The following is a 13160-nucleotide window of genomic DNA, read 5'->3' on the forward strand; positions in this document are numbered from 1 at the left end:
ATTTCACCGCCAAATGCGATCAAATTAAAAAAAACGTAAAATTTTTCACAATTTTAGGTTTCTCACTGAAATCATTTACAAACAGCTTGTGCAGTTATGGCACAAATGGTTGTAAATGCTTCTCTGGGATCCCCTTTGTTCAGAAACAGCAGACATATATGGCTTTGGCGTTGCTTTTTGGTATTTAGAAGGCCGCTAAATGCCGCTGCGCATCACACGTGTATTATGGCTAGCAGTGAAGGGGTTAATTAGGTAGCTTGTAGGGAGCTTGCAGGGTTAATATTAGATTTAGTGTAGAGCTCAGCCTCCCACCTGAAACATCAGACCCCCTGATCCCTCCCAAACAGCTCTCTTCCCTCCCCCACCCCACTATTGTCCCTGCCATCTTAAGTACTGGCAGAAAGTCTGCCAGTACTAAAATAAAAGCTATATATTTTTTTTAATGATTTTTTTAAGCATATTTACATATGCTGCTGTGTACTATCCCCCCTTAGCCCCCAACCTCACTGATCCCCCCCCCCCCCCCCAAACAGCTCTATCCCCTCCCACTCTAACTTAATGGGCGCCATCTTGGGTACTGGCAGCTGTCTGCCAGTACCCAGTTTAGAAGAAAAAATTGGTTTTTTTTTACATTTGTTTAAAGTTTCTGTAGTGTAGCTTCCCCACACACAAAACCAACCCCCCCACCCCTCCACGATCACTTTTTGTGCTTTTGCACAAACAAGATTAGGCAGGTTTTATTAAAAGATTTTCCGTAGTGTAGCGGTTCCCACCCGCTCCCGCCCCGTGCACGCGCCCGCCCGCCACCCTCCGTGCACGCGCGCGCGCCCCCGATGGTCCTGCCCCCGATCCCGCCCCCCTTGACGTCACGCGGCACACCGATGGCCGCCCACCCGCCTCCCAATTCGGCTCCCACCCACCAACGATACCGGCCATCGATGTCCGGTGCAGAGAGGGCCACAGAGTGGCTCTCTCTGCATCGGATGGCCATGTGAGGTTATTGCAGGATGCCTCCATATCGAGGCATCACTGCAATAACCGGAAAGCAGCTTGAAGCGAGCAGAATCGCTTCCAGCTGCTTTCCACACCGAGGACGTGCAGGGTACGTCCTCAGGCGTTAACTGCCTTTTTTTTTTAGGACGTACCCTGCACGTCCTCGGTCATTAAGGGGTTAATGCCTATAAATAAAGTTTCATACTTTAATACATTGATACTACAAAAATTTTGCGTGGCCACCATTATTTTCCAGCACTGCCTTAACCCTCTTGGGCATGTAGTTCACCAGAGCTTCACAGGTTGCCACTTGAGTCCTCTTCCACTCCTCCATCACAGAGCTGGTAGATGTTAGAGACCTGGCGCTCCCCCACCTTCCGTTTGAGGATGCCCCACAGATGCTCAATAGGGTTTAGGTTTGGAGACATGCTTGGCCAGTCCATCACCCTGGCAGTGGTCGTCTTGGAGGGCTGTTTGGGGTCGTTATCATGTTGGAATACTGCCCTGCGGTAGGGGATCATGCTTTGCTTCAGTATGTCACAGTACATGTTGGCATTCATGGTTCCCTCAATGAACTGTAGCTCCCCAGTGCCGGCAGCACTCATGCAGGCTCAGACCATGACATGAAAAATTGTATGTCCCTTCTTCTAAAAAATCAACTGACAGTTCCTTTAAGGAAGCTATTGTATTCACAACTGAATATACTAGCCAGTACACACAAATAGCTAAAATATTGCAGAAACACCTTCATATACTAAAAGGAGATCCTATTCTTGCCCCCATCATTAAGTATTGTAAATTTGTCCCTAAAAAACCTAAAACACTAGCCAGAAGGCTTTCTCCAAGTAATGTTATCAGAACAGGTACCAATGGCTTACTAGACAAGGTAATTTTAAATATCTAAGTAAAAATTGCCACATGTGTGCACACGTTGGACCAGGTAACTTTTTTACTTGTAGTGTAACTAATAAAAGATACAGCATTAATCTATATGCCAATTGCTGTTTATTTACTTACTTGTAAACTGTGCCAGCGCCAATATGTGGGTCAAACCTCTAGGGAGGTCAGAAAAAGGTTCAGTGAACACCTCAGGGACACCAAGAATTATGTTAAGGAATCAGCCATTGCCAATCACTTTAATGCTGAACATTTTACCAATATAGCTAATCTGTCTGTTCAAATTATAGATTTAGCCATTGTTCCCCCTAGAGGAGGTAACAGATATAATATTCTTCAGAGAAAAGAAATTTATTGGATTTTACAATTACAAACTAGAGTTCCATTAGGCATGAACAGAGAGTGCGATATTAATTTTTTCATAGATGCTTAACTTATACTCTCTTCTTCCTCTGTCCATGGATTATGGCACTCCTCTGATTATTATTAATTTATTACTTTGTCTTCCCTGGTGGCTAAGTATGTAATGCTTTAGTTATTTAACCTTGTTGTCTAATTCCGTTGCTTATATTATTTTTGTTGTTTTATTTAGCTCCTCATTTGTATTATTTATTCAGTATGATATTCCAGAGCACACTTTGATGGATAATTACCTACCTATTCTTAGTTTATTATACATTAAGAATTAATTTTGGTGTAATTATTTTGTTGTCCCCATCTCTAGTGTGTTCATTTGTAATAACATACTTTTTCATATACATTTGTTGTGTACCAGGACTTTAATATGGATTTGCCTGTGTTATATATATTTTTGTGTGTCATACTCATCTGTTAGTTTATACATGTGTCATACTTGGTTAAGTATTTTGACATAACCTTTTTTTCTCCTGTCTCCTTGTTTTTAATTATATTAGGACAGCTAGGGGTTAATTTTAATTGGTTAGGGTATATATAGCACATCCTATGCTATCCATGTGTTAGGTCTATGAGTAAGCGCCTGTAGGGGGCGCGAAACCCGTCAGACTCCTGCCTCTGTCCACACCGCCTTGTTTGTATGCCTCCTTGATGAACTGTTCCGCTCTAAATTTGTACTCCTTGGATTGGTATTTACCATGTACATTTTCAATAAATGGTGGACGTTTTTATTTGCATACTATAAGTGAGTAGTGCCTGCCTTTTTTTCTACATAATCTTCTAATACGGTAATTTGGTTGCATTACCCTTGGCTACGGCACTCCAGGTACTGGCTTCTTACGGCTGTAGCTTGACTTCCGGATATACCGGACGGAGGAAGCTTGCGTGTTGGAGTTGCCTGATCTATTTTCCTTTGCTCAGACCATGACACTCACACCACCATGCTTAACTTTAAACAAGACACACTTGTCTTTGTGCTCCTCATCTGGTTGCCGCCACACACGCTTGACACCATCTGAACCAAATAAGTTTATCTTGGTCTCATTGGACCACAGGACATGGTTCTAGTAATCCATGTCCTTAGTCTGCCTTTCTTCAGCAAACTGTTTGCGGGCTTTCTTGTGCATCATTTTTAGAAGAGTCTTCCTTCTGGAATGACAGCCATGCAGACCAATTTGATGCAGTGTGCGGCATATGGTCTGAACACTGACAGGCTGACCCCCCCACCCCTTCAACCTCTGCAGCAATACTGGCAGCACTCATACGTCTATTTCCCAAAGACAACCTCTGGATATGATACTGAGCATGTGCACTCAACTTCTTTGGTCGGCCATTGCAAGGCCTGTTCTGAGTGGAACTTGTCCTATGAAACCTCTGTATGGTCTTGCCCATCGTGCTGCAGCTCCGTTTATGAAGAGCAACAATTCTTTTTTTTTCAGATCCTCAGAGTTCTTTGCCATGAGGTGCCTTGAACTTCCAGGGAACCAGTATGAGAGAGTGTGAGAGCGATAACACCAAATTTAACACACCTGCTCCCCATTCACACCTGAGACCTTGTAACACTAACGAGTAACATGACACTGGGGAGGGAAAATGGCTAATTGGGCCCAATTTGGACATTTCCACTTAGGGGTGTACTCACTTTTGTTGCCAACGGTTTAGACATTAATGGCTGTGTGTTGAGTTAGTTTGTGGAGACAGCAAATTTACACTGTTATACAGGCTGTACACTCACTACTTTACATTGTAGCAAAGTGTAATTTCTTAAGTGTCGTCACATGAAAAGATATAATAAAATATTTACAAAAATGTGAGGGGTGTACTCACTTTTGTGAGATACTGTATGTTCCTGATTGTCTCAAAGGCTGTGTACTCGTCAGGAGTGTTAATTCATTGCAGCTTTCAAGACTGGTATTTAAAGGGACATGAAACCCAAAAATGTTCTCTCATCATTCAGACAAAGCATGCAATTTTAAACAACTTTCCAATTTACTTTAATTATCTAATTTGCTTCAGTATCTTGGTGTCCTTAGTTGAATACCATACCTAGGTTGGCTCAGGAGCAGCTATGCATTACTGGGAGCTAGCTGCTGATAGATGTCTGTACATAAATGCTGCTTTTCATTGGTTCACCGGATGTGCTCAGATAGCTCTCATTATTACTTTGCTACTCCTTCAACAAATGATAATGAAGCACATTTGATAATAGAAATAGATTGCAAAGTTGTATAAATCACACACTCTATCTTAATCATAAATTAAACATTTTGGGTTTCATGTCCTTTAACTATTTGCAGGGCTTAAAAAAGATAATGGACAAGTAACACGTATTAGTGAAATGACAAAATGCTTTAATACAGAAAAGCATTTTATTACTGCATTGGTATGTTCATTTAAACTGTTCTAACACATTGGTCTCTGTTGTATGATAAGTATAATTAAAGCTGTATTTAGAACTACATAAACATATACTTTGAGCACTGAGCAGCATTTTGTTTTCTGTTTAATGCTAATTTTCTATTTTTTTTTTAAATAATTATTTTTTAGCGAATATTTGGAGAAGCTGCTGAAAAGAATTTATATTTATCTCAATTAATTATATTGGACACACTGGAAAAATGTCTCGCTGGGGTGAGTACTGAATCTACTATATTTTGTGGCAGAATTTATAACTCAATCAGTACTATTATGAGCAAAAGCAAATAGCTCTCTTTAGGCATTCGATTTAAAGGCACATTGTAGTGCAAAATTTAAATACTGTAATTGGCCAACCTGCAAGTTTTTTGTGTTTAACCCTTATAAAGAGCTTAAACACATAGTTAATACTGCTTGGGAGCCACAAACGAACTGCTGGTACTGAGTGGACACAACCAGTAAGCCGTTCCATAGTGGCATTTGTATGACTGGGTCATGTGACTGCTTCCGCTGATTGGCTAATTAGCCGTGCCCGCTCAGGCCAACAGTTCTCTGTGGTAATTAACCCCTTTTGCAGGTCAGTAGAGTTAGGATGACATGCTCTAACGAATGGGAGCACGTGTTTTTAGTTCTAAAATGCCCATTTAAAACTTAGTGTAATCAGTAAGCCTTTGAGTTGTGTACGGTTGGTAACATTATTCTTCAAAGTTTTCCTTTCTCTTTGATGTTCTGCCTTCTAACAGTGCCAAGTGGTTTAATTCATCTTACCTATTTCTTTCATGTAATTGGCAAGAGTCCATGAGCTAGTGACATATGGGATATACAATCCTACCAGGAGGGGCAAAGTTTCCCAAACCTCAAAATGCCTATAAATACACCCCTCACCACACCCACAATTGTTTTTACAAACTTTGCCTCCTATGGAGGTGGTGAAGTAAGTTTGTGCTAAGATTTCTACATTGATATGCGCTTCTCAGCATTTTGAAGCCCGGTTCCTCTCAGAGTACAGTGAATGTCAGAGGGATGTGAAGGGAGTATCACCTATTGAATGCAATGGTTTTCCTCACAGGAGATCTATTTCATAGGTTCTCTGTTATCGGTCGTAGAGATTAATCTCCTACCTCCCTTTTCAGATCGACAATATACTCTCATATTCCATTACCTCTACGGATAACCGTTTCAGTACTGGTTTGGCTATCTGCTATATGTGGATGGGTGTCTTTCGGTAAGAATATTTTTATTACTTAAGACACCCTCAGCTATGGTTTGGCACTTTATGCATTAATATAAAGTTCTAAATATATGTATTGTACTTATATTTGCCATGAGTCAGGTTTATGTATTTCCTTTTGCAGACTGTCAGTTTCATATTTGGGGAAAAACATATTTAGGTAATATTTTTCTTACCTGGGGTTTAGTCTTTTTTTCAAATTGACTGTTTTTTTCTTTCAATTTCGCGGGCAAAATCCATCATTTCCGGCGTCTTAGTTGACGCAGAGTTCCTTGCACAAGGTTACGTCAATGACGCGAGTGTGTCATTTCCGGATGTTGTTAGTGCCAAAAAAAAATTATGTCGTGCGTCATACTTGACACCAAATAATTTCATTATTTAAAACCCCATTCCTATATTCTTCTTGCCTTTTTTCTATGTCAGAGGGCTATGCTGTTTGCATTTTTTTTCCCATTCCTGAAACTGCCATATAAGGAAATTGATAATTTTGCTTTATATGTTGTTTTTTCTCTTACATTTTGGAAGATGTCTCAATCTGATCCTGTCTCAGAAATCTCTGTAGGAACCCTGCTGCCTGATAACAGTTCTACCAAAGCTAAGTGCATTTGTTGTAAACTTGTGGAGATTATATCTCCAGGTGTGGTTTGTAATAGTTGTCATGATAAACATTTACATGCAGATAATGTGTCCATCAGTAATAGTACATTGCCTGTTGCTGTTCCTTCAACATCTAATGTACAAGATATACCTGTGAATTTAAAAGAATTTATTGCTGATTCTATTCAGAAGGCTTTGTCTGCCATCCCGCCTTCTAATAAACGTAAAAGGTCTTTTAAAACTTCTTATAAAGTTGATAAAATGTCAAATGACCGACAACATACTGAATTATCCTCCTCTGATGAGGATCTATCTGATTCAGAAGATCCTTTCTCAGATTTTGACACTGACAAATCTACTTATTTATTTAAAATTGAGTATACTAGTTCTTTTTTAAAAGAAGTGTTGATTACATTGGATATTGAGGAAACTAGTCCTCTTGATATTAAAACTAGTAAACATTTAAATTCTGTTTATAAACTTCCTATGGTTACTCCAGAGGTTTTTCCTATTCCTGATGCTATTTCTGATAGGATTTCTAAGGAATGGAATAGGTCTGGTACTTTTTATTCCTTCTTCAAGGTTTAAAAATCGTATCCTTTGCCAGCAGTTACATTGGAGTTTTGGGAAAAGATCCCCAAAGTTGATGGGGCTATCTCTACTCTTGCTAATCGAACTGCTATTCCTATGGAAGATAGTACATCTTTTAAAGATCCTTTAGATAGGAAACTTGAATCTTATCTAAGGAAAGCCTATTTTATTCTTGTCAACTTCTCAGGCCTGCAATTACTTTGGCTGATGTTGCAGCTGCATCAACTTTTTGGTTGGAAAATTTAGCGCAACAAGAATTGGATTCTGATTTGTCTAGCTTTGTTAGCTTGCTAAAACATGCTTATCATTTTATTTGTGATGCCATTTTTGATATCATCATCAAAATTGATGTTAAATCTATGTCTTTAGCTATTTTAGCTAGAAGAGCTTTGTGGCTTAAATCTTGGAATGCTGACATGACTTCTAAGTCCAGATTGCTATCTCTTTCTTTCCAAGGTAATAAATTATTTGGTTCCCAGTTGGATTCAATAATTTCAACTGTCACTGGGGGAAGGGAGTTTTTTTGCCTCAGGATTAAAGACCTAAGGGTAAATCTAGAGCTTCTAACCATTTTGGTTCCTTTCGACAACATAAGGAGCAGAAACCTAATCCTTCCCCCAAGGAATCTGTTTCCAATTGGAAACCTTCCTCAAAATGAAATAAATCCAAGCCATTTAAGAAACCAAAGCCAGCCCCCAAGTCCGCATGAAGGTGCGACCCTCATTCCAGCTCAGCTGGTAGGGGGCAGATTAAAATTTTTCAAGGATGTTTGAATAAATTCTGTCCAAAATCAATGGATTCTAAGGAATTGTCTCTCAGGGGTACCGAATAGGATTCAGAGTTAGACCCTCCTGTGAGAAAATATTTTCTCTCAGGCATCCCAGCAAATCCAGTAAAGGCTCAGGCTTTCCTGTTTCAGACCTTGAGTTTTCAGGGGTAATCATGCCAGTTCCGTTTCAGGAACAGGGTTTGGGGTTTTATTCAAATCTATTCATTGTCCCAAAGAAAAAAAATTCATTCAGACCAGTTCTGGATCTGAAAATTTTGAATCTTTAAGTAAGAGTACCAACTTTCAAAATGGTGACTATAAGCACTATTCTGCCGTTTGTTCAGCAAGGACATTATATGTCCACAATAGACTTGCATAATGCATATCTTCATATTCCGATTCATCCAGATCATTATCAGTTTCTGAGATTCTCTTTTCTAGACAAGCATTACCAATTTGTCGCTCTTCGTTTTTGGCCTAGCGACAGCTCCAAGAATCTATTCAAAGGCCTACTCTCTGTAATCAGAGAGCAGGGTATTGGGGTGTTTCCTTATTTGGACGATATCTTGGTACTAGCTCAGTCTTTACGTTCTGCAGAATCTCACATGAATCAACTAGTGTTGTTTCTTCAAAAACATGGTTGGAAGATCAATTTACCAAAAAGTTCTTTGATTCCTCAGACAAGGGTCACCTTTTTAGGTTTCCAAATAGATTCAGTGTCCATGACTCTGTCTCTAACAGACAAGAGACGTTTAAAATTGGTTGCAGCCTGTCTGAACCTTCAGTCTCAGTCATTCCCTTCAGTTGCTATGTGCATGGAAGTTTTAGGTCTCATGACTGCAGCATCGGACGTGATCCCCTTTGCTCGTTTTCACATGAGACCTCTTCAGCTTTGTATGCTAAACCAATGGTGCAGGGATTATACAAGGATATCACAATTAATATCCTTAAATCCCAATGTTCGACTATCTCTGACTTGGTGGTCAGATCACCATCATATAGTTCAAGGGGCATCTTTTGTTCATCCAATCTGGACTGTGATCACAACAGATGCAAGTCTTTCAGGTTGGGGAGCTGTTTGGGGATCTCTGACAGCACAAGGAGTTTGGAAATCTCAAGAGGCGAGATTACCAATAAATATTTTGGAACTCGGTGCGATTTTTAGGGCTCTTCAGATTTGGCCTCTGTTGAAGAGAGAGCCGTTCATTTGTTTTCAGACAGACAATATCACAACTGTGGCATGTCAATCATCGGGGTGGGACTCACTTTCCCCAAGCTATGAAAGAAGTATCTCGGATACTTGTTTGGGCGGAATACATCTCCTGTCTAATTTCTGCGGTTCATATTCCAGGTATTGACAAATGGGAAGCGGATTATCTCAGCCGCCAGACTTTACATCCAGGGGAGTGGTCGCTCCATCCAGATGTGTTTTCTCAGATTGTTCAGATGTGGGGTCTTCCAGAAATAGATCTGATGGCTTCCCATCTAAACAAGAAACTACCCAGGTGTACCTGTCCAGGTCCAAGGATCCTCAGGTGGAAGCAGTGGATACGTTGACACTTCCTTGGTGTTATCAACCTGCTTATATTTTCCCGCCTCTAGTTCTTCTTCCAAGAGTGATCTCCAAAATTATCATGGAGCAATTGTTTGTGTTGCTGGTGGCTCCAGCATGGCCTCATAGGTTTTGGTATGCGAATCTTGTTCGGATGTCCAGTGGCCAACCTTGGCCACTTCCATTATGGCCGGACCTTCTGTCTCAAGGTACGTTTTTCCATCAGGATCTCAAATCATTAAATTTGAAGGTATGGAAATTGAACGCCTAGTGTTTAGTCATAGAGGTTTCTCTGACTCAGTGATTAATACTATGTTACAGGCTCGTAAATCTGTTTCTAGAACGATTTATTATCGAGTTTGGAAGATTTATATTTCATGGTGGTCTTCTCATAAATTCTCTTGGCATTCTTTCAGAATTCCTAGAATTTTACAGTTTCTTCAGGATGGTTTGAATAAGGGTTTGTCTGCAAGTTTCTTGAAGGGACAAATCTCTGCTCTTTCTGTTTTATTTCACAGAAAGATTGCTAAACTAACTGATATTCACTGTTTTGTAGAGGCTTTGGTTCGTATCAAGCCTGTCATTAAATCAATCTCACCTCCTTGGAGTCTTAATTTGGTTTTGAAGGCTTTACAGGCTCCTCCTTTTGAGCCTATGCATTCTTTTGGCATTAAACTACTTTCTTGGAAAGTGTTGTTCCTTTTGGCCATCTCTTCTGCTAGAAGAGTTTCTGAATTATCTGCTCTTTCTTGTGAATCTCCTTTTCTGATTTTTCGTCAGGATAAGGCGGTTTTGCGGACTTCATTTAAATTCTTACCTAAGGTTATGAATTCTAACAATATTAATAGAGAAATTGTTGTTCCTTCCTTGTGTCCTAATCCTAAGAATTCTTTGAAGAGATCCTTACATTCTTTGGATGTGGTAAGAACTTTTAAATATTATGTTGAAGCTACTAAAGATTTCAGGAAGACTTCTAGTCTATTTGTTATCTTTTTTGGTTCTAGGAAAGGTCAGAAGGCTTTTGCTGTTTCCTTGGCTTTGTGGTTAAAGCTTTTGATTCATCAAGCTTATTTGGAGTCGGGTCAAGCCCCGCCTCAGAGAATTCTACTTGATCAGGCTCCACTTCATGGGCTTTTAAGAATGAAGCTTCAGTTGATCAGATTTGCAAAGCAGCAACTTGGTCTTCTTTGCATACATTTACTAAATTTACTAAAAAAACGTTTTGGTGTATTTGCTTCTTCAGAAGCAGTTTTTGGTAGAAAAGGCAGCTGTTTCAGTTTGATTCTTCTGCTTATGTTTAAAGTTTTTTCTTTTCATTTATGAGAATAAAGTTATATTTTGGGTTGTGGATTAATTTTTTTCAGCGGAAAATGGCTGTTTTTATTTAATCCCTCCCTCTCTAGTGACTCTTGCGTGGAGTTCCACATCTTGGGTATTGCTATCCAATACGTGACTAGCTCATGGACTCTTGCCAATTACATGAAAGAAAACATAATTTATGTAAGAACTTACCTGATAAATTAATTTCTTTCATATTGGCAAGAGTCTATGAGGCCCACCCCTTTTTTATGGTGGTTATGATTTTTTGTATAAAGCACAATTATTTCCAAATTCCTTTTGTTGATGTTTCTTTATCACCCCACTCCTTTCTTTATCACCCCACTACTTGGCTATTCGTTAAACTGAATTGTGGGTGTGGTGAGGGGTGTATTTAAAGCATTTTGATGCAGATAGAGCATACATTTTTAAACATTTTGCTTTGTTCTTTTGGTTTCTTTTGTTGAAAAGCATACCTAAATAGACTCAGGAACAGCATTGCGCTACTGGGAGCTAGTTGCTGATTGGTGGCTGCACATATATGCCTTTTGTCATTGGTTTATCTAATGTCTTTAGCTAGCTCTCAATGGTGTATTGTTGCTCCTTCAACAAAGGATACCAAGAGAATGAAGCAAATTTGATTGTAGAAGTTAAGATGTTTAAAATTGTGTGCTCTATCTGAATTATGAAATAGAACAATTTTGGGTTTCATGTCCCTTTTTAACATGGAGCAAACATAGCTGTGATTGTGTTAGGGATTGAGCCTCTCTTTTGGATTATGCATTGCGACATACAGGGTTAAACAACTCTTCAACAGTCACCAGTTTGTCACAGAAAAGATTAACCAACCCTTTCCACCTTATCCAGTTTGCCACAGTCTATCCTCTCCAGACAAACCTGTAACATTTTTCAGTGAGTACAGGGGTTAACTAACACTTTCTTGTGTGTACTAGACCCAGATATATCCCCAAACACCCACACTAGACTATCTCTGCTGCCACTACTTTAAGATTATTATATTGGAAATATTAGACAAATGCAAAAACGTAATAAAGGAACATTTATTATAAACAACAAAAAGGTCACAGTGCATTTATATACAAAAAGAATTAATAGACAAATTTACCCAGCAAAAGTTTAATTTTTTTTTAAATATAACATAACTTATAACTTTACCAGAATGGCCTCTGCTCTAGTCAAATGGAATAGAACTGGTCAGTCTCACTGTTGCCTGCAACTTCCCATGTAGAATATTATTTTGCTGTGTAGAATTAAATAATAAAAAAAATCCTGGTCAGGTTTCTGATCAGGTCCCCTCCAGAGTGGGCACGGAAGGTACCCACCCCTTTTTTATGGCACACCATAAACCAAATTGCTGGCTAAGGTAATAAGATAACTTATAATTTTAGTTATGTACATTCAGTACATATACATATACTCTTATAAGCAATCCCATAGTGACCTCAAAAGGATTATTTTGATACCAAACATGACATGAAAATCATATTTGGTCACCCTATAATATAAGTGATTAAAACATGTCTTAAGATATCCCAGCTCTAATTTACCTAAGGTTTGTGTCTTGATTGGGACAATGTTTTCAGTCACTCTGGGTTGACATATTGGCCTCATAAATTGACTTGAGGCACCAGGTCTCTGGATGTATGTAATTAAGTTTGCTCAAGTGAAACTAAGATATTATTTACAAAATAAGGTCTGTTTCCTTTTTAATATGAGGAGAGTCCACAGCATCATTCCTTACTGTTGGGAAATACTGAACCTGGCCACCGGGAGAAGTCAGACACCCCAGCCAAAGGCTTAAATACTCCCCCCTACTTCCCTCATATCCAAGTCATTCTTTGCCTTTCGTCACAGGAGGTTGGCAGAGAAGCGTCAGAAAATTAGGAGTAGTTCCTTATGAAGGGTATCTACCCTCCGAAATGGGACTAGAGTTTTAAGTAGTCTTGTCAGCCTCTCAGTTAGAGCATTGAGAAATGTTAGAGTCTGGAGATGCATGGAGAGTCTTTCTGCTAACCCATCCAGACTCGTATTAACAGCTCCTAAGCAATCAGTGTTGACGAGTTTCACTGCCTGCTTCCATCACTCAAGTCCATGTCAGGAGCGATGCTACAAGACTGTCACATTTGAGAGGCTGTGTTTCTGTTCCACAGCATAGATTCCGGTAAGATCATTTCATTTTCTTCTACTAGATACGAGTCCACGGATTCATCCTTACTTGTGGGATATTATCCTCCTGCTAACAGGAAGTGGCAAAGAGCACCACAACAGAGCTGTGTATATATAGCTCCTCCCTTCTCTCCACCCCCAGTCATTCTCTTTGCCTATACTAAGTAATAGGAAGAGGTAAAGTGAAAGAGGTGTTA

The 13160-nt window shown here is 39.5% G+C and overlaps 1 protein-coding gene across 7 annotated transcripts in view; it reads left to right on the plus strand.

The window, feature by feature from the left end:
- NF1 (neurofibromin 1) overlaps window positions 1-13160 on the plus strand; it is a 1508106-nt gene that overhangs the window by 161425 nt on the left and 1333521 nt on the right. For all 7 annotated transcript variants that reach the window (XM_053707520.1, XM_053707522.1, XM_053707523.1 and 4 more), the window contains exon 3: window positions 4852-4935. In XM_053707520.1, the coding sequence (XP_053563495.1) occupies window positions 4852-4935 (84 nt within the window). The remainder of the gene's footprint in view (window positions 1-4851; window positions 4936-13160) is intronic.

Source organism: Bombina bombina, chromosome 3 (genome assembly GCF_027579735.1).
Source record: "Bombina bombina isolate aBomBom1 chromosome 3, aBomBom1.pri, whole genome shotgun sequence".
Taxonomy (NCBI): Eukaryota; Metazoa; Chordata; class Amphibia; order Anura; family Bombinatoridae; genus Bombina; species Bombina bombina.